General features: G+C 42.7%; 1 protein-coding gene across 13 annotated transcripts in view; it reads left to right on the forward strand.

Moving 5' to 3' along the window:
- arhgap23a (Rho GTPase activating protein 23a) overlaps nt 1–20,455 on the forward strand; it is a 79,282-nt gene extending 58,827 nt beyond the window's left edge. For 7 of the 13 annotated variants that reach the window (XM_083930982.1, XM_083930990.1, XM_083930991.1 and 4 more), the window contains 17 exons: nt 5,042–5,197; nt 6,907–7,018; nt 7,112–7,151; nt 8,753–8,890; nt 8,975–9,283; nt 9,372–9,433; nt 9,518–9,636; nt 10,421–10,539; nt 10,624–10,776; nt 10,897–10,975; nt 11,120–11,196; nt 11,349–11,438; nt 11,534–11,659; nt 11,745–11,786; nt 13,257–13,350; nt 16,170–16,201; nt 16,454–20,455. In XM_083930982.1, coding sequence (XP_083787108.1) covers nt 5,042–5,197; nt 6,907–7,018; nt 7,112–7,151; nt 8,753–8,890; nt 8,975–9,283; nt 9,372–9,433; nt 9,518–9,636; nt 10,421–10,539; nt 10,624–10,776; nt 10,897–10,975; nt 11,120–11,196; nt 11,349–11,438; nt 11,534–11,659; nt 11,745–11,786; nt 13,257–13,350; nt 16,170–16,201; nt 16,454–17,887 — 3,182 coding nt within the window. In that variant the 3' untranslated portion in view covers nt 17,888–20,455. The remainder of the gene's footprint in view (nt 1–5,041; nt 5,198–6,906; nt 7,019–7,111; nt 7,152–8,752; nt 8,891–8,974; nt 9,284–9,371; nt 9,434–9,517; nt 9,637–10,420; nt 10,540–10,623; nt 10,777–10,896; nt 10,976–11,119; nt 11,197–11,348; nt 11,439–11,533; nt 11,660–11,744; nt 11,787–13,256; nt 13,351–16,169; nt 16,202–16,453) is intronic. The other 6 variants (XM_083930985.1, XM_083930987.1, XR_014593574.1 and 3 more) reach the window with 5 other exon arrangements.
- Nucleotides 20,456–20,944: the final 489 nt, after the last annotated feature.

A 20,944-nucleotide genomic window follows, 5' to 3' on the forward strand; every position in this document is an offset into this window, starting at 1 on the left:
GCCCCTGTACCAGCTCCTCTCGTAGTAAAGTCCATTCAAGTCGATTAGCAAAGTCAGTCCAAAATGAAGGAGCCCATTGGTGCTTTGTTTTTTGTGTAGGGACTCTTCTCATGCTACTGCAGAGGTTTGGTGTGATTTTGAGCAGTATTAGTGGTTAGAAATGCTGTTTTAATGCCTTCACTGTACTGCCCCGAGCTAATCAGTGTTCGCCACATCCAGCTGTTAGCGACTCTCCAGGATTTTTCCGTTAATAGTTCATACACGATAAAAACTGTCTCGATGGCTTATTTGATGTGTGCAAGTGTCGAAAAAGACCATGGGATGATTTTACGCCGGAAATACACTTTAAAGAACCACCGTGCTGCTTAACTTATTAAGATCTGGATTCATAAAAGGGAGAGAAATTCATCGGCATGGGACAATATGAAAAAAACTGTGATTTACAGTATTATTCCTCATCAAACTATACGTCAAACTCTCAAACATGGCACTTTAAAACATACTGGCATCACTTTACCTTATTATTTTGCTAAGAACCAGATATGTTTATCGCATCACAGATAGGACACACATCTTTTTAATTCAATTCAGTTTTATTCATAGTATCAAATTTAACAGTAAGCTCAGGAATCTCAGGACAAGTTCTTGATTTCAGGTTCTCCTGATTAAAAAGGTCATAAAAAAGTACATCATGTCATAAGAAATCACAGCGGAAGGGACAACCTATTAAATGATCAAACCTACATTTGTTGTGGGGGTTGTACACTTTCACTTTGTACTTGTTTTGATAGACTGCATCAAATGAAAAGATGTAAAATAAAATAAATTGTGCTTGATTTGAACCATCAAATTAAAAAGAGGAAAAACTATAGTAAACTGCACCTACTGCAACCTGCTGTGAGTGCTTTAAAAAGGGATTAACGATCACCCCTAGGTGCTCCTAATAATATTTTATTTATAGAGAGGCCGCGTGCGTCTTCATTACACTTCAGCTCACTTTGAACATTATGTCATTTTGGTTGTGAAATATATCTTAAGGAAAGAAAAGTTGCCTTAGTTCTAATTCTTTCTTAAAAAGACATAATCCGCTTTTTATGGATCAAGCTGAAAGAAATGCACCTAATTTACATTTTGGCATTAATATACAGGTTGAATTAAATGAAAGCAATGAAATACAACCTAACACATTGTAGAGTAATGATTTGGCCATGATAAAGATAATCTGTAATAACGTCTGTGCAGTTCTGTTGTTTGCATGAATATGCACTGTACAGTTATGGCCTACATATGTTGCTGTCAGTGGGAGGTGATTGTGGTCATGTTCCGGCATGTTCCCTACTCTGAAAAGTCTCAAGGAGAAGGGGCTTCGCTGGCTTTCATTTTGACGTATCTCTTGACACGTACAGCTGCCATTAAGTCAAAATATATGCAAAGGAAGGTAGTCGATCAGGCGAGCTCTGCCTCCATCATACCCGGGAAAAAACAGCCACTGCTTACCCTAATGCTCTAAAGATTCAAATCAGCCGACTTCGACGCCAACGACGACTCTCGATATTTAAGCAAAGCAACGCTCAGCCAGAAAAGGTAATTTAAAGAGAGAAACCCCTGGAGAATCTGAAAACCAGGAGGCATCTCTCTGCCTCTGTCTCAGTCCGTCTGTCAGAGCACATTCTTGTACCTTCACCTGAATTAAACGAAACCAGGCAGTCAGAGCTGCAGGCCAGGACACGTTTAAAGGCCATAAACTGAAACTAGGCTAGTTTCTCCCCATAGAACTTAGCTTTTTTTTCCTCCTCTCTGTCCTTTTCCATCTCTTTATCTCTCTGACAGAGGTGCTGATACGATCTGGGCCTGTTTGGGAACATGCGATTTAATAGGCTGTTGTTGTTTGTTCTTGTCTGCAAAGCACGGATGTCTGTGAGGTATAGAAAGCACAAAGGCGGGCCGTGTCTGACGGAAATTATGTTTTTATGAGATCTGGTATATAGAGAAACAGAAAATGTAGTATTTTTTTTACAGCTCATACCATAGTGAATAAAACAAGAAGAGGCATGTCCGCAGATGCAGTATTGTACACGCTCCCCACTTGGAGTCTTTCAACATGAATCTAAAGCTGTAAATTACCAGGAGGTTTTTGCGGTGGTCCTTGTGGGGAACAGTAGGGGCCCATACTCTCAGCTCCCACCCTCAATGCTGCTTTTGTGCTGCTCTGGATGATAAAGGAGTTTGTATGACTGTGTGGCTGTGAGGGGGGTTTAGTCTAGACTATCTTTACTAGCTGAACCCTGGACATGACGGACCGAGACCAAGACCTTCTGTATTGGCTTCTGTCCTGCTTCCACAAGGCCTTTTCTCCCCTCTCTCTGTCTCTTTTTCTAGATTCCTGTTTCCCTTCTCTGTGTTTAACTCCGGGCATTGAACCTTTTTTAAAAGACTGGCCGCATCATCAAGTATAGAAAAGTCCATCTAATGCTAGGTCAGATTGAAAGTCTTGTTAATGACGCTGAAACAATTAGCCGATTAATCGTTAAGTTGATCAGCCAATAATCTACAAAACCCAACTACGCTGGTAAATGATTGTCTACGTTTTTAGGAAAGCTGCTTAGTTTTTTACAGGATTTGCAACTTGTTTTTGTCTTACATGATAATAAACTGAATATCTTAGGGTTTGGACTGATGGTCGGACAAAACGTGCAATTTAAGTCGTCACCTTGAGCTTTCAGGATTTGCATTTTAACTATTTTCCGACATTTTATTAATCAAACATTGAATTGATTAATGGAGAAAATAATCAGCAGAATACTTGTTTTTTAATCTTTTCTTCAATCCGATTGTTACAGATTTAAACAATATTAATTTTTATTACAATTGTAAGCTGTTTAATTTAGGAAAAGTTCTTGACAGCATTTTAAAGGTCCCATACTGTAAAAAAATGTTTTGTTTTTTATCTCAAAACAGGTTGAGGTGCTATATAAATACTGTGAAAGAATCTCAATCTACAGAGAAATGCACACAACCATTTTCAGAAACGGTGACTTTAAGCAAGCCGTCAGGACTTCTGTATGGTTGAGATGTCACAGGAGAGAGAAGTGAAAGAAGAAAAGATTTGTTTATTATAACAGAAGATATTTGGCGCTTAGACTAGGGGGGTTTGAATCAAGGGGCCTTTGCCCTGAGCAGCAGCACAAAGATAAATCCCCCCATGGAGTCGAGAGAGTGGCAGCGGTGGCTGATGATACATTTGAGACTGATGAGACCCATTAACCTGTGAAGACTGGCCGTGATGGGGAGGTGGCGGGGCACTGAGGAAGAGAGAGAATTGTATTTAAAGTGAGGCAGCAGCAGGATGATACGCTAACAATGTAGGTGTGAAGCCGCCATGTTATTGGACAGATGCTGATGACAGAATTGACAGCAAAGCATAATACATAATGACAGCATAATTGGCAAGCATGCATGAGATAATGATGCATGACAAATAAAACAGGCTGAAGCGTGGATTGACTGGCTGAACTTACGCGATAGCTCCATATATAGGTAAAAAGTGCTGTTACAGTAAATGGCGGTACAGAGACGCGAGAGCGCAGATGCAGAAGACCCTGGAATGCAATTAAAGCATGAAAACGTGTTCCAGTAGAAACTCAAAGTATGAACCTGTAAAGGAGCAGAATACAGGACCTTTAAGCTCTCACGTTTTATTCTTTTGCACTCTTTTTCTACCTCCACTCTTGCTTTCTCCTCTGTCCCCACCTCTCTTCCTTGTGTCTTCCCTGAATGCTGAGCTCCAGATATGTTGCAGGATATCCTGTTAGAGTCGGGGCAGAGTGTTGCTGCAGTATGTTGCTCCCCTCTGCTGGTCCATCTCTTTCTCTCGTGTGCCTTTTTGAGCCTCACTCCCTGGCTGCATGTTAATGACGGCCTTTGTTAAACCCACAGCCCGGCTATTTCTGGGCAGCGCTGTAAACGGGCAGATTCCTCATCCCAGATTGGAAATGTTTTCCGCCTGTTGATGGACTCTTAGTATGCACGGGAGCAAGGAATAGAACAGAGGGGGAAGAGAGACAGGAAGAAAAGAGGTGAAAGATGAAGGTTGATTTCCTGATGTTGCAGGGATAGAAAGGTAAAATAGCAAGGAAATCAGAGCAGGAGTAAAATGCAACACAAGAATTCAAAATTTAAAAAAAGGCTTTGTGGTGGTCTGTGGGGGCGGACCTCTGTCTGCAGAGGCTGTGCTGCCCTCTGTAGTTTCCACTCTGAAGCTTTGACTGAAAGTTTTTAAAATGTCACAGGCAAATCCAACTTCTCCTCACTTTATGCAAATATTAGGCTGGTCTCTGATCCTCTATGACAGTCAGGAAGTGTGTGTGTGTGTGTGTGTGTGTGTATGTGGGAGTGTGTGTTGCTGTTTCATATCCCTTTTGCATCAGCTGAAAGTGTTTAAGACTTGTTGCCTGCGTGACCTGTAAAACCGCTTTTTATATCCTTGAAGATGCTCTAATGGCATAAGAACTACCACACGATATCTACATTCCCTTTTCCACAATATTATAATGTTATTAACTTTATCTCTTGTATATATCCTCACAAGTATCAGATAGTTCACTACTGTTGATTTCATAAAGAACTGAAACCTGGGGCCAGTACATCTCTTACAAAACACCCTCCGTTAGCGACTGAATAGTTCTTCCTATGGCAACAGGAGACACAGGTACTGCATTATCTGTAGACTACTTGTTCCTTTTGGTTGTATTTTTTTTCTTTCTTGTGCCTCATGTTGGAGTATGTTATATTTTGATTTTGTTGTTAAAAGAGTTTAAAGATAAGAGGAAAGAAAGGGAAACTGTGAAACGATCTTGTTGAGTATCTCTAACAGTAACCCCTGCGGTTCCTCGTCGTTCCTCTCCCTCCTTAAAAACCTCTCCTTTTCCTCACGTTCTCCTGATCTAACCCCATTTTACTTTCCTTCCTTTTACCCTCTGACCTTTTTTCTCTAACACCTAACCCTATCCTGCCTCTCCCCCTCCCCTCCACCCTCCCACAGATGAACCGACGAGCCCCGGCGCTGATTTGCGCGCCCGCCACGTGCCAGCGTCCTCCGTGGTGTCCAGCGGCATGAATTCTGCGCCCGCTGTGGTCACCAGCCCCGCCTCCCCCACCTTCACCTTCCCCCTCACTAGGCTCTTCTCACACGACTGCAGTGAGTTCCCCATCCTTGCCTTTCCTCCCTCCCTCCCTCCCCACTGCATGAAGCTCTTATTTGTGGTGTTTACTGCCGCGTAGATGATCTCTCTCTTTACTCCAGAGAGGGACGGATGAAGCATGAGCTTTTAAAAAGCCTCCTGGTTGGTTATGAATGTAATACTAAGTTGTAAGTGTCAAGAGGGTAGAAGTTCCTCACTGCTACGACTTCCATCTTATCAAGTCGCCTCTTACTGTGTCTTAAAAGTCTTGTTTCCTCAAAGAAGGTGAATATGGTAACAGTTTGAAGTTATAGATATCACCATGAAACGTCCCCAGTCGATTACTGACACAAATATTTTTTGTATTACAAGTTTTCTGAAATGTAATGTTTAAATATGCAAACGGGGCATTGTCTATCTGTTCACTATCAATGCGCTATTTTGCGTCTATTCCCAGAACAGAAATGTGAACATTGGATAAAGTCAGGTTTAAAGTTCTTATTTTATTTTGTTGACATATAAGAGTGAAAAGATTCTAAAAAGGGGATTGTGGAAAGCTCTTTTCATCACTCCATAAATCAGAAAATATTGTCAACAGCCTTGAAAAAATCAGTTGTTGTCATGTTTTTAGGATGTTGTATAAATCAGGCTGTGAATGATTTATAAATAAACCCCTCTATAAAAACCTTTATATAGATATGAATGAAACTGAGAAGTTTGGTGGGTGTAAGAGCTGCTGTGGAGATTACTGTCTCAGTGAGAAATAAACGTTTCAAAGATTACAGGTGAATAGGGTGAAATAGTTTCACTAATAGATATCACCATGAAACTTCACCAATAGATTACTGACATTGAGACATTTCTTATTACAGGTTTTCTGAAATGTTATGTATAAATATGCAAATGCTAACTTGTGGTGAACATCTTCAGACACAAACAGACAAGTGTAGCCAAATAAACACCCAAATGTGTATTTTGGTTGTTTTCTTTCCACTAGTCTGAGAGAAGACGTGAAGAAAGCAAAACCAGGGCATGGAAGTAATGCTTTTGCCTGAAGTTTAAAAAATTCTCCTGAATTATGTGCATATTTTTCCAGGATTCTGGTGAATCATGGTTCAGTTCACGATACCGGCTCTAATTTCTACAGCATTCTTAATTTTTAGGATGATTTTTTTTAAAATTGGCAACAGGTTGCAATAATCTCTTCAAAACAAGACTTTGAGGCTCAGTAACAGAGAAAATCCTTGCAGAGATGATGTTTTAGCATTTTTTTGCATGCTGGAATCATATTGCATGTCTGACACAAAGAAAATCATACAAACATATTCATTCAGAATGTGTTTGGTTGTTTTTTCTGGCTGCGCACAAAGAAATAAAACATCCCGGTTTAGTAAAATTGGACAAACTTAGATTTGCACGATACGTGTTCTTAAACAAACGCATGTCAGCCTGCTCACAGAAGCTTCACCTGCATGCAAGTGGTGAGAAAAGAGTTGATTCAATGTAACCCACCGCTCCAGCTCACCTCCGCACCGTCCATCCTCACGACGCCACTCACAGCCCGCACCCTCCTCCTCCTCGCCCCCTCACCTCACCTTCCCCTCTCCTAATCCAACACCGTCCACTCTGGTGATTGGCATTACATCAACATTCTGTCTTTCTCTCTGTCTCTTTCTCTTTTGTTTCTCTTCCTCTCTCTCTGCTCATTCATCCTCTCATCGAGCAGGCAGTATTAAATCCGGTCGCCGTTCCTCCTATGTTCTAGCCATCACCACCGAGCGCTCCAAGTCATGCGACGAAGGACTCAACACGTTCAGAGAGGAAGGACGAGTCTTCTCGTGAGTACCGTCCAAACTGAGACAGCTAGGATTAAAAACAGCATTGGTTAAATGACGTGCAGCCACTTAACTGTCAGTTGTTGTTCTTCACAGGAGGCTACCAAAGAGAGTGAAGAGTTTCTTCACAGATGGGGTGAGTCCTTCCTCTACATTTTATATCTTCTAAACCTTTTTCTTTTTTTATAAATCCAAAATTGGACTTACTGCAGCTTGACAGGCACATTTAACAAACTTACATCGACTTAAAGGCAGTTAACTGGTATTTGCTTCACAAATTAAACCGTAAAAAGGTAATGTTGATTACGATTATGCGCTTCAATCCCAATTGTTAAAGCACCACCTTTAATAAGTGATCCATGTAAATGCTGCCTGGTGTTCGGAGCGAAGTTGTAAGAGATTAGTACGGGCTATCTTTGCAGTGCAGTTTTCAAAAGAATGAAGGGAAAGGGACGTTTAAAGTGCAGTTTGAATGGTGGTGGAAAAAAACAGTTCAGCCACTGTGGAGATATCAACTGTCTTGCCTGCAAATTTGAGGGCGTAGGTTATGATAACATCAGTAGGCTTTAAGCTGTAGGTGGGTGATTTCAACATAACTGACACAGGGAAACATTTGACCTTCGGGGGACAAACATGAGAGCATAAAACCCTTTGAAAAGTCTCCTTGATGAGTCATTTTAAGTTAATTGAGCTGAGGAACATAAAAGACTCCTCCTACAAGACGATGATGCTGCATTTCCTTTTTTCTTCACATGGAAGTTGAGAGTTACTTTTGTCCTCAAACTGTTGAAGTGTGTCACCTGTGACATGCTAAAACAGAGTCACAAAGCCACTCACCTGACTCAGTAATATCACTCACACTGGTACATTTGACTGAAGTTTGCTAACATGAGCAAGCATGAGGCTGTAGCAGAAAAACCCCTGCGTATATTGCATTAAGCCAGGGATGTTTTAGTGCTTACTAACTCAACTTTCTTTGTTAGAGAAATACATTTGTTATTTCTTCTTTTAAAAGTGACTTAATCCTTGCCAAAACTTTCAGCCACTTGTGATCATGTTATGTTCTGTCTTTGGGGATTTCTGCACATCTGAAAGTATAAGAAATCATTTCATTTTGCAGTCAATAAGCTTCAAACGTAAATCAAAACAATGTAGAGACTCAAGTGAGTCATGTTTAGTCTGTGTCACTTTTTTGAGAGAGCTTATGTGCAGTGTTCGTTCAAGAATTATTTTTATGGCAACTCACAGAACAGCGGCCCAAAGAGACCAGTTAGATGGTTCCTCACATACTGATGCATCGTCTTCAACATGATGTAATGTGTAAAGAGGAAATGTCTCACATTCATGGCAAACTATGCCGAACACTGAAAAAAAAAGGATACAACTAAACCCTCCCCAGCACTGACTGAACGACAGTAAAGGTTTTACCTTAAAAATGATCATAAAGATGTCTCAACACCTCAGCAAAAACATTATTAGCATTACAAAAATAGACATAATTCATATTATTATTATTTCAGTATGAGAGATAAGGATGTGTTGTATAATATTCCCTGCTGAAAAATAATCACAGTCACAGCACGCTGCTTATACTGCCTCAGAGACAAAATACTCAGAGACTTTTTTGGTTTTAATACATTCTCAGAAATGCGAAATAAAAGAGAGAAAAAACTATTTTCTAGGGTCCAAGGCAACACAGAGCATCAACAAAGGAACATTTACATGTTTGTCTTTCAGTCTCTGGACAACCTTGGGACCGCAGAGGAGGTCAGATCCAAACGCCACTCCACCTCCGAGCTGGGAAACATCACTTACAGTGACGTGCGGCGAGAAGGATGGCTGCACTTCAAACAAATCCTCACAGAGAAGGGCAAGGTGGGCACCAGGCTTGAATAGAAAACTCCTGCAGACAGAAAAGCATTTAAAACACACACTCATCGTCTCATCCTTCCCTCACAGAAGGTGGGCAGCGGCATGCGTCCTTGGAAGCGAGTCTTTTCCGTGCTTCGCTCCCATTCGTTGTTCCTCTACAAGGACAAGAGGGAGGCGGTGCTCCGCGGGGCTACGATCGGCGGCGCGGCCGAGGACGAGGAGCCGATCAGCATCCGGGGCTGCCTGGTGGACATCGCGTACAGTGAGACCAAACGGAAACACGCCTTGCGGCTGACCACCCAGGACTTCTGCGAGTACCTGCTGCAGGCGGAGGACCGGGAGGACATGCTGGACTGGATAAAGGTCATCAGGGAGAACAGCAAGACGGACAGCGAGGTCAGAGGTTCACCTGTCAAACTTTCACCTCGTCTGTGTCGGTGCCTGTGCTGTCGCGCTCTAACGCAGGTGTGTTTGTTTGTTGCAGGAGCTGGGCTTCTCCAGACAGGCCCTCATCAATAAGAAACTGAATGATTACAGGAAACAGAGGTGAGTCTCCTCATCATAGACTGTGACGGTAGTGAAGCTTTACTGACATCTCGAGTGAAATGATCTCTCTGTCTCCCCCTGCAGCCCAACAGCCAGCAAGCCCGACTCCTCTCCCAGGATGCCCCGCATGAAGCCTCAATTCCTGAACGCCAAGACGGAAAACGCTGCGGGGGCGCCACGCTCCCCCAAACCAGAGGGCAAAGGTCAGTGTCAGAGAGATACAAGTCATATCTCTACTCATGGGGCAGAAATGTACCTGTATTACTGTTTTTGATGAACTAATATTACAATAAATAATAATACATCAGATTTATATACCGCTTTTCCAGATGCTCAAAGACGCTTTCAAAATATCAGCTAATACAAATAAGATACAAAATAGATTTTTTTCAAAGTTTAAAGGTAATAAACAAGAGTCAAAGGGTCCTTTTTGAATGAATAAATATTTAAATATCACAAGTTAATGACCTTTCGCATCGTTTCTCCTGTTGGATGAGTGGGAGGTAATTCATGGGGCACAGTTTGAGGCCTGCACGACTGTGGCCAAATTAATAATCGTGATCACTTTTTTATCAATGTGAGGATCACGCTTGTTCTTCATGACACTTTTTTACAGGCTGCATGACAGCACAATCCAGAAAGTACAATAGGTTAAACTATAAAAGCCTGAAATAATAAATCGTTACTAATAATAAGTAGAATACAGCTCAGCGTAATACTGATGCTGAGCCATGTGGAAACAAGAACATCTTTCTTAGAGCCAAGTTTAAACATTGATATGAAAGACTTCAAATATTATTTTTTATCATTGCAACCTTTTTACTGTACTATTTGTCATTTTTGGACTATTCTTATGGTAATAATCTTGTCTACATTGAAATCTGCATGTTAAATATTCCACAGGTATTAGTTCAAATATTAGTTTATGTCCCACAATCCTTTTGATCAAGAAGCAAACACTGAGGCTCTGTGTCAACCCGTCTTTAGATGAGAGCGGCCCTCCGAAGTCCCCGTGGGGAATCAACATCATGAAGAAAACCAAGAAGGCCGGGCCTAAAGCCTTCGGCGTGAGGTTGGAGGACTGCCAGCCGGGTGTGAATAACAAGGTTAGCCTCGATATCATCTGTCAATAAAACTGCTCCTACTGCTGAAGGTTTTTTGTGATTAAACTCTGTCTGTGTCCGTGTCAGTTCATCCCGTTGATCGTGGAGATCTGCTGCGGCCTGGTGGAGGAAATGGGTCTGGAGTACACAGGAATCTACAGAGTCCCCGGGAACAACGCCATGGTGTCGATGCTTCAGGATCAGCTCAACAAGGGCGTCGATATCAACCCTGCAGAGGAGGTGAGGGGAAACAAATGGATCAAGATTGATGGGGAATGAACCGTTAAGCTCACAGGTTTCATTCAACTTTACTCAACAAAGCTGCCAGTTGATAAAATATATTTCTTTTGGGGTCAACAGAAGTGGCAAGACCTCAATGTTGTCAGCAGTTTGCTCAAATCCTTCTTCAGGAAACTTCCAGAGCCGCTCTTCACCAACGGTGAGTCAAAACAAGTCACGGCAAGCCACCACACACACACACACACACACACACACGCACGCCTCACACACATGTCTCGCACACACGCCTCACACTGGCATGAATTCATATCAAACCATTACCATGTGTTTTCATATTTTTAAGCAGACAAGTACAACGACTTCATCGACGCCAACCGGATGGAGAGTGCATCAGACAGACTAAAGACCATGAAGAAACTGGTGTGTATTTAATTTAACTTTGTGTGTGTGTGCGTGTGCGTGTGCGTGTGCATGCGTGCGTGCGTGCGTGCGTGTGTGCGTGCTTGCGTGTATATAAGAAGGCTGACATGTTCAACAGGTTGATCATTATTGTCATTCCTCTTGTTTCGCAGATCCGAGACCTCCCAGATTATTATTACCACACTCTGAAGTTCCTGGTTGTTCACCTGAAGACTGTGGCCGACAGTGCAGATAAAAACAAGGTGTGTGTGTGTGTGTCTGTGTGTAAATATAATAAAAATAGGATCACATGTCACTGTGATATCCTGGGTGTTTAACGTCTTTAATTTCTGTGTAGATGGAGCCCCGTAACCTGGCTCTGGTGTTCGGGCCCACTCTGGTCCGGACGTCTGAGGACAACATGAAAGATATGGTCACACACATGCCTGACCGCTACAAGATCGTAGAGACGCTCATCCAACATGTAAGAGACGACACGCTAACACCCACACAAATGAGTCATAATCAATTTCTTGCTAATTATGTCTTTCTCCATGTCGTGGTTGTAGTGCAACTGGTTTTTCGCTGAAGAGCAAGACAAGGATGAAAAGGTACAGTTCTGTCCGTGTTTAATTTTATTTATTTAGACGCATACATTTAAAGTACTACAGAGACGATCGTCTAACGACTCTGTTGAGACTGAACAGTAGCTCTGAAATCCTGAACGGAATGTGCAGCATGTTGTGTGTGTGACTTCATTATGGGAGAATCTTTCCACGCTGGTGTGAAATAACTGAGACTCTCTTTTTAAACACAATGTTACAAGTTATTATTTTATGCCTTTTAAGGGGACGGCGTCACCTCTTTAAAAATAGAAGTAACTGAGACAGTGGAAAACAATCACACCATCGTCTTTTGAACACAAGATTGAACTCATGTCCAACATACCAAGCTGTGACGAGTTATTTCTGCAGACACTGATCCCATTCCTGTACTTTATAAATAATAGACAGTGACTGATCTCGCACGTCACATACAATGAATTTTCATCTGAAAAAGCCTGGTGTTAATATAATTATATAGAGTACATTATTTGATTATTTTACCTTTTGATTTATCATACGCCTAAATATACTGACACAATTCAGATTTGATTCTGTACGAATTCATATTGTTATTTATTACGAGGGTAGCTGCGGGGATATGGGGTGGAGTGGAAGAATAAAAATATATATTTGAATATTTAAAAAAAGATAAAATACAAGTTGTCTCAGGAATTTATTAGTATGAGCCATAAACAGTTGTCATTTTAGGGATTCTGGCGCAGTCATCTGTTTCATTTGACCTTGTTTTGAGATGGTAAAAATCCTTCTAGAAAGTCCCTGAAGTTTATTTCAATCGCGATGTGCTGAGTAAAATCACTATTTACAGTGACGGAGAGACACTACAGGGGAATAACCTCAAACCTTTTACTAATATCACCATGAAACTTCCCCAGGTGATTAGTGACATTAATCCATTTATTTTTTTGTATCACAATTTTTCTGAAATGTTATGTTTGAGTATGCAAATGAGGAAGTATCTTTGGTGGGCGTTTGGTGAATTTAGGAGAAATCTACACACCAAAACAGACAAAGTGTAACAAAATAAACACCTTAATGTGTGTTTTCTTTCCACCAGTCTGAAAAAAGACATGTCATAGAAGAGGAATAGTGTATCAGTGCATTAAAAAATATGTTTTTGCCTGTAGTGTCTCCTTGAAGTAGAAGATTTATTTATTTGTGCTGTTTCATAAAACCAGTGAATCACTATGTCGTTTGCAAGGTGACACGTGATCATGGTGATTTCAAATTTGAACTTGTAGTTTTATCTTTGTGACTGAGAGCACAGATAAGGCGAAACATTGCGAGACATCTATTCAAAAGCCGTATCTGTCGAGAAATCCTCGTGATTCAAGACGTTAGGTCCCTGCACACTGTATGGATTTCCAGTTCTCGTGGTTCTAAGGTATCTAAAGTCACAGTAACTGGCAGCTTTTTTGGTTGTGTAATTAAACGCCATTTTGTGTCTTTCCCGTTTAGACGCCTGTGGACACGGAGGACGTGCAGCCCGCACCCAACATTGACCACCTGCTGTCCAACATTGGCAGGACCGCTCTACTCGGGGAGGCCTCAGGTGAGCGCGCTCTCAGACATCACTGATAGCTCCGACCAAGCTCACCAATAGCGTTTGGGTAGCTGCAATCGGCAAACCCAAAATCAATGCTGCTTTCCATTTCATAGCTGGAAATTCCCGTCACTAGTGTGTCATAATTACAATCTGCCCGCTGTGGAAACAACTGTCAGACGTTATCTAGGTCTTTTGCAGAACTGAGACAAATGTTTCAGCAAGTAGGTTAATGAATTCATATTTCTCGGAATCCAAACTCTTTAAAAGCACGTTAAAAATAATGATCTCGTGTCGGCCTGACGTCAGAGCCCTCGCTCGATTGAGAGTCTTGCTTTGTGAAGTTTGTCCCAGTTTAAAGCCAGAGTTCCCTCCTTTTCCAACAGAACTGGAACGCAGCATGAGAAATGAAAAGTCTTGCATCCGTTAGCACTCGGAGTGTTTCTGTGTTTGATACACTTCTCTCCTTTTCTGCTGACCTTTTTTTCCCCTTACACTCTGCTCGTCTTTCACTTTCTCTGTACGTTTCTGCATTTCCTTCTCTTAGCTGAGCCTGTGGAGCAGCCACTGCGGTAGGATGGGAACTCCCCTGGCAATACGTGTGTGTGTGTGTGTGTGTGTGTGTGTGTGTGTGCGCGCGCGCCATATTGTTAGAGTGAAATAATGTGTGTGTGTGTGTGTGTGTGTGTGTGTGTGTGTGTGTGTGTGTGTGTGTGTGTGTGTGTGAGGGTGGGACTGTTAGTGTTGGTGATGGTTTGTGTCTCCGTGCTCTCCATTACCCTCCTTAAAGTCGCCGTCTCCCTCTCAGTGTCAGACGGAGGTCTCTCTAAGAACATGTCACTTCAGTCTAACTAATGAATTAACGGCTCTCCGCCTGTTTAAGCTGCTGCATCTGACACTGGAGTCTAAACTGTGGTCTGTCACTCAGAGACAACTCCCTCACTAGTGCAGTTTCCGTCAGTCATCAGGCTCCTCTTAGTGCCAAAGGGACTCTAGGTGGCGCCATTTCAGACCTGCCATTTCAGAGGCACACTGACAGCAGAGATGCATTTCTTTTAACCTGGTTTGTTTGTAAGAGGCTCAGTTAGTGCCTCAAACTCTCACCTTTCCTCCTTGGTTTGTCCACCTATCTATTAGGTGAAACAGTCGTTTTGACAAAATGTTCATTAATTGAGGTCCAAGCTAACATTAAAGCTAACTCACTGGTGATGTCGAACACAAAGAAAGAAGTCAAAAGTCATATGGTTCAGTCTGTCAGGAAAATGAGGTCCATTAAACCTGGGGAGGGCAGTTTATTTTTGACAATGTTAGGCAAAGAAATCCATAATCACAGGGTACTTACAGGTGCTGGAAAACCTTGAAAACACTTTAATTTTAATGAGCCTTTTTCAAGGTTTGAAAAGTGCTTGAAATTGCTTGAATTTAGCTTATATAGTCAACTTACAAGCTTTTTCTCCCTTTTATGTGTCCCCCTTCTGTAGAACGCTGTCACAAAACAGCTAAAAAAAAGCTAAGCTGCATTTTGGGAGAAACTAAGTTCTTCCACTGGAGCTTTAATAGTGGTGCGTTTCAGATATGAAGGGTAAGAGTTTGGCCAACTGCAGAGCCACCATCTGGGAGCAGCACAAAAAATAAACTGGACTGATATTTAGGATAATTGTTGTTTAGAAACAACCCCACAAGATTTAGAGAAAACAACTCCAAATATGTGAAAGACAAAAACAGCTTTTTTCCGAACCTTTGTTGTGTTTGTGAGGGAATGTTTCTTTTCATACTCTCGACTCAAAATGATTTCTGCCTTCACGCCTGCCCAACGCTTCTTTTCACTGATTGATGTTGTCAGTGTTTTTTTGGTGATGTCATCAGTGTGTGCCGTGGTTTCCTAATGCCTCCAACACCAAACCCCTGCTTCCCCAGTCACTGTTTCTCCTCCACATGTGTACATCTGTGTTGTTCATCAAGGTCGGAGGACACAGAGGAAGACGAGTTCCTTAACATTTAGAAGAGGATTTTCTCTTGTTTTAAATACTTTTTTTCAATCAGAAGCAGGACACAAAACTGCTTAAAGGTCCCCTATTGTACAGTCAGATGTAAGTGTCTTTTTTTATTATAAGGCAGATAGAGGTGCTTTATAAATACTGTGAAAGTATCAAAACACTTAATCCACAGAGAAATACACTCAGCCTGTATTCAGAAACTGTGTCTTTAAACGAGCAGTCAGGACTTCTGTACGGTTGTGATGTCACAGCTATTCTATATATAAATTAAAAAAAGTGCTGCTACAGTCATTCTCCAGCTGCAATGACGGTGCAGAGATGCAAATGCAGAAGACCCAGAAACGCTGACCAATCAGAGCAGACTGGGCTTTACCAGGAGGGGTTCTTAAAGAGACAGGCGCTAAAACAGTGTGTGAGTGTTTCAGACAGTGTGAATACATTAGATGGTATTGGGAAAATAATGTGTTTTTTTAACATTAAATGGTGCAAATATGTTCTAGTAAGTTAGTATGAACCTGAAAATAAGCATTATATGGGACCTTTAAACTTTCAAGCATGTTGTGCTCTAGCTACACCCCAATCTGTGATGTCACAGCGGGTGTTTCGCCTTCACAGCTGATGAAAAACACCCGCTGCGACATCAAGGTTTAAAGTGTGAACAGAAGTGCAACATAACAGTAGCAGTTTTCTGTGATTTATTTTAGATTTTGTCCTTTAGAAACAAAAAAGTGACAGCAACAGCCTCTGTGTCCTCCACCATGACTGTTCTGGCCTTTTTGTTGACTTCAGTGGTTCTGACCCGCTGGTGTTTTTTTACTCTCTTTTCCCCAGACTCAACCAACAGTGACTCAGCTAAATCAAAGGTAACGTCTCTTTACAAACTGCATTGTCACTCTGGTTGTTCTTACACCACTCATACACACAGATATTGTCAGACAGCAGTAGATAGAGGGATTGTTCAGTTTTTTTGAAGTGTGTTCTCATCCATAGTTACTTATCCACAGTGACATAGTCAGTTTATTACCTGCAGTAGAGGAGAAATATCCAAACTATCCCTTTAACCATATACTGAAAATAAGTGATAAGTAATAAGTGATGTTTTTTTTTATTTCCAGGGGTCGTGGGGGTCAAAGAAAGACCTCACACCCAAGGACTTCCTGACTCTGTCCATCATGTCAGCTGTTACGGGCCGCAAACGCAGAAAGCGACATAACGCCCGCCGCGTGGGCAGCAGCACCGACGACGACTCAGAGCATGAGCCAATCAAAGCCGGACATTTAGGGGCAGAGGAGGAAGAGGGGACAGAGTTGCCCGAAGGAGACACTGCTCCTCGAGCAGAGGGAGAGGAGGATGACGACGATGAAGAAGAAGAGGAAGAGGAAGACGAGGAAGTTGTTGAAAGCGGAGTGAAAGAGGAGGTAGAAGAGGAGGTGGCGGCTGTTATTCCCAGTCGACCGTGCTGTAAGGACGAAGAGGAGGCAGGAGGAAGGCAGGCAGCCATGTTGTTGCACGAGGAGGAGGTGCGGGAGGAGGTGAAGGGGCCGCAGTGGAGAGCTCCGGAGGATGCTCGCTCAATTGTTTCTGGTTACTCCACCCTCTCCACGTTAGGGCGTAGCCTGGGGTCAGAGGGGAGGGGAGATGATGCTGACGACGAACACAGCGAGCTGGTGAGCGAGACGGACAATGAGAGCGGCTTCGCCTCGCGCTCCCTTACCCAGGAGAGACCCGATAAACACCCAAAAACGCCTGTGAACACACAGCCGCCGGCAGCCCCGCGCAGCTTCCTCTATACACACCACAAACCCCCTGTTCTCTCACCCACAAACGTGCTCGCCCCGCCCACAGCGCTCACACCAGACTCTGCGAACAGGAGCGAAGGAGGGGCGCGGTCTACCACGCCCTCGTCCTCGTCCTTCTCCTCCTCCTCCACCACTCACAGACTGCATTCGCGGCCTTCCTTCAACTCCCACAAGCTGATCCAGTGCGACACTCTGGCCAGGAAGAAGCTGAAGTCGGAGAAGGGCAAGGCTCGCTCCCTGGACCTGATGGAGCTGTCTGGGGCCACGACCGAGGGGGACGGGGCCGGTTCTGGGTCCGATGGTGCACCCAGAGTGAGGAGGGAGACTTCCAGAACCAACCCCTCCTCAGGCAGCAGCCAGGAGAGTCTGCGCCTGGCTCGGTCCAAGCCCTCCCTGCCACCCAGCGAGGCAGCGTCCTTCACCCCGACGGGCCCCGGCGGCAGGTCTCTGGCGGAGCACGTCCGCGCTCGTCTGCTGGGCTCGGCCGACGACCTGCGCAGCGTGGGACTGCGAAAACCGCTGTCACCAGAGACGCGGAGGAAGAGGCGGGCCTGGCGCAGACACACCGTGGTGGCCTCCCCAACTGAGATCTCTGACAAGAGACCCACACTGACTGTCGATGAGTTCCCCCTGTCTCCGATCACTCAGAACCAGGTCAAAACACCAGGGCTGCCTCGGGACACAGACGGGCTCGACCAAGGAGCGGCGACACGTCAAGCACCCACCTCTAGATTCCACCAGTACCTGTGAGCCCTGCCAGCTGACCCCACACTTCACTGCAAGGAAAATAGGCTTCTGTAAGGGGGGTCCAGGCTGAGCCGCTGACTCCCTGCAGGTCAGTAGACCGGCAGCAGCGTCAACAGGGTCGTGGTTAGTTGCCAGGTGCAACACAGTGTAGCAATGACCAGGTCTTTTACGAGCAGCCTGCCCTTTATCCTTTTTGATGAGCTTTATTTGCATGGAAAGGGGCATTCCAGTGTTGCCAAAACTTTTTTTTTTCTTTTACTATATGTGTGCTTCTTTCATAGAAATAATACAGAACAGAGACACAAACAGACCTCATCACGATCAATGTTACAGCCAAGAATCTGAGTAATAACAGAGCGTCTTCTCTACCTTTACGGCTCACACACGGCAAAATAAAGGGTTTAATCCCTTTCAAGTGACCAGGGTCTGGAATTCAACATCCCTCTGGTTCTTGAGAGAATGGTGCTTCTTAACAAAGCGTAATGGTAATTATTACAAAATTACAAAACCTACTCTAGTGAGCTCAAAGAGGCAAGTCAGCCTCACTCACATACACTAATTACATAAAGGTCAGTTTAAAACCATTTCAAGAGGGATTTCCGCTGATTTTTCGCATCAGTCTTCCTAATCTGTTCCTCCTCAGACCACAGACACTGTAATACTCTCATTTATACTCTAAACGACTCACACAGTAGGTCACAAAATACACTCGTCTCTCTCTCTCTCTGCTCGTTATTAATGTTTTGTGTTTGCGCAACAATACGTGTGATCATGTCTGAGCGTGCAGCTGTTTGTGTTGAACAATTTTGTAACATTTGTACAAAGCCTTGTTAAGTTAACCTTTTGTAAATATAAATATTATGTTATCATATTTGTTTTTACTTTTTTTTTTTTAGTTCCTTTTTTATGGTTTACAAAAGTGCGTACAAGTGCACAGTCATTTCTTTCAAGATGTTACTTGAAACGCTACCCTTAATATATTCTTTTTGTTTGTTTTATATTCAATATATATATATTATATATATTTTGTATTAAATTTAAAAGAAAAAAGTACTTTTATTGTGATCTCACCTCTTGGGTGTACCTGTTCACAGGAGACGAGATGAACATGACTAAACCTGTCCCCTTGTTTCCCCATAGATGGCCTTTCTCTCTGATTCTCAGCACTGTGCAGAAATCCTTTAACCTAACGAGATACAGTCTCACCAATACGTTTCTCTGGTGACTGTACTTCCAACAATCTAGCAACCACATGTAGCAAGAGGAGAAATCTGGTAATTATTACATTATATTAGGCAGTTTGCAGGCAGCTCAGCGCCACACTGTGACGGCTGACCTCATTTGTTTTCTTCTTAATGTCGGGATTACTGAGCAATGCCTCCACAGATCTGCTCATATTTACTGAGCGCAAGACAAAATATGTTCCTCCTTGTAAAAGAGAAGCCTCGCCGTATTTAACACACTGTTAAAATATCATGTGGCGCATACAAACGGCTACATTTTCACCTCGATCTGTGGGGATCTTTGTGTTTTCATCACATCACCTCCGAGGATTCATCCGTCTGCACGTTTATTACCTTTGGGGGGTTACGTGAGGAGGAGTTTTCCATAAGGTCAGACTCCAATAAATCCTCCCTGACTGTGGGGAAACGGTACATTAGAGGAACACTGAATGGATCTATTGTTTTCACCATCATAAAATAACAGGAGGTGCAACTTCCATAAGTCATGAGTTAAGTCTTGTTTTTCATCTGACCAAATAACCCATGAAAAATAATATTAATAATAATAAATGATAAGTTATAGTCTTGTCTTTACCTCACAATTTTTTCTACAAGTGCCTGATTTTCTGGAATGTGTTTTTTTTTGTTCTGCAGTGCCATGGTCAGTTCATATCTTTCCGTTTCCTTTTGTTGTTTCTGGGTCTCCGCCCTCCTCTCCTGTGGTTGATGGTATAATAACTAAGGCACTGACCCAAAGATGTGTACATTTTATACAAGCGGTCGAACTGAGAGGCTGTAAAGAAGACAAAAAAGAAAGCACACTTCAAGCCAAGGACATGTCTATGCACTCTCTTTGCCTTTAACACAGGCGTTAACAGCTGTTACCGATGCTGCTAAGAGGGCAGAGGCATAGTATACTCTCTCAGCTGCGTTTCATCTCTCTCTGTCTGCCTATTAGTGATCCACAGTGTGTGAATATGGTACACCTAACAAGCCCCACCCGAAACCACCATTAGGTCATGTCAGACAACATCCAATTCCTCACAGATGCCCATGACTTCATCAAAAAAGGAAAAACCCAACAAGTCGGTGTGTGTGTGTTGTCTGGAAATGTGATTTTTACCTAATGTATCATTGTTGTATTTTTAAAAAATCTTTTTGTACATAGTATCTTAATATGTAACATATTGTACTCTGTACATTTGGAATTTGCTTTTTTGAGTATAACTAATATGAAAAATGACTGGACTTCAAAAACTAAAAAAGAAAAGTCGTCCGCCTGAAACCATTTCCCTCACGGCTGTGTGCTTTAAAGCAAGGTTATATGATGTAAATAAACAGAACTATGTTTAAAAAGTGTTCGCTGGTGTGTTTGTTTTTTGGCAATAGTGGGATTTTGTGTAAAAGGAGGATGATGCTCAGGCTTAAAGTTAAAACAGGAGCTCGATGGCTCCATCTGGAGGCTGTAGATGAACAAGGTCTCTGAGATAAATGGCACAGATTGCCTCTGCACATGAATAACAACTATCTAAACTACTGTTTTTAATTAATGACTATTTATGCAATCTGTGAAAATTAGCTGCAATACTGGGAATCCACTGAAACGTGTGATCATATAGCTTTAATAAATGAATTGGCTTTTGACATGACCAGCACACCCCTTTATGAATTTGTTTCAAAAGAGTGGAATAAACCCATTTATTTCTTCTTGCAGAATATCCCCCACTAGAATAAACTCAGAGAGGGTTAACCTTCACATAAAGAGCATGTCCATCATGTCCCATCCCCCTCTTCTGCTACGGTCCGTGTATGCTTCCTCTTTAGAGCCCACTGATGT

Source organism: Echiichthys vipera, assembly GCF_963691815.1.
Source record: "Echiichthys vipera genome assembly, chromosome: 17".
In the NCBI taxonomy this organism is placed as follows: domain Eukaryota; kingdom Metazoa; phylum Chordata; class Actinopteri; order Perciformes; family Trachinidae; genus Echiichthys; species Echiichthys vipera.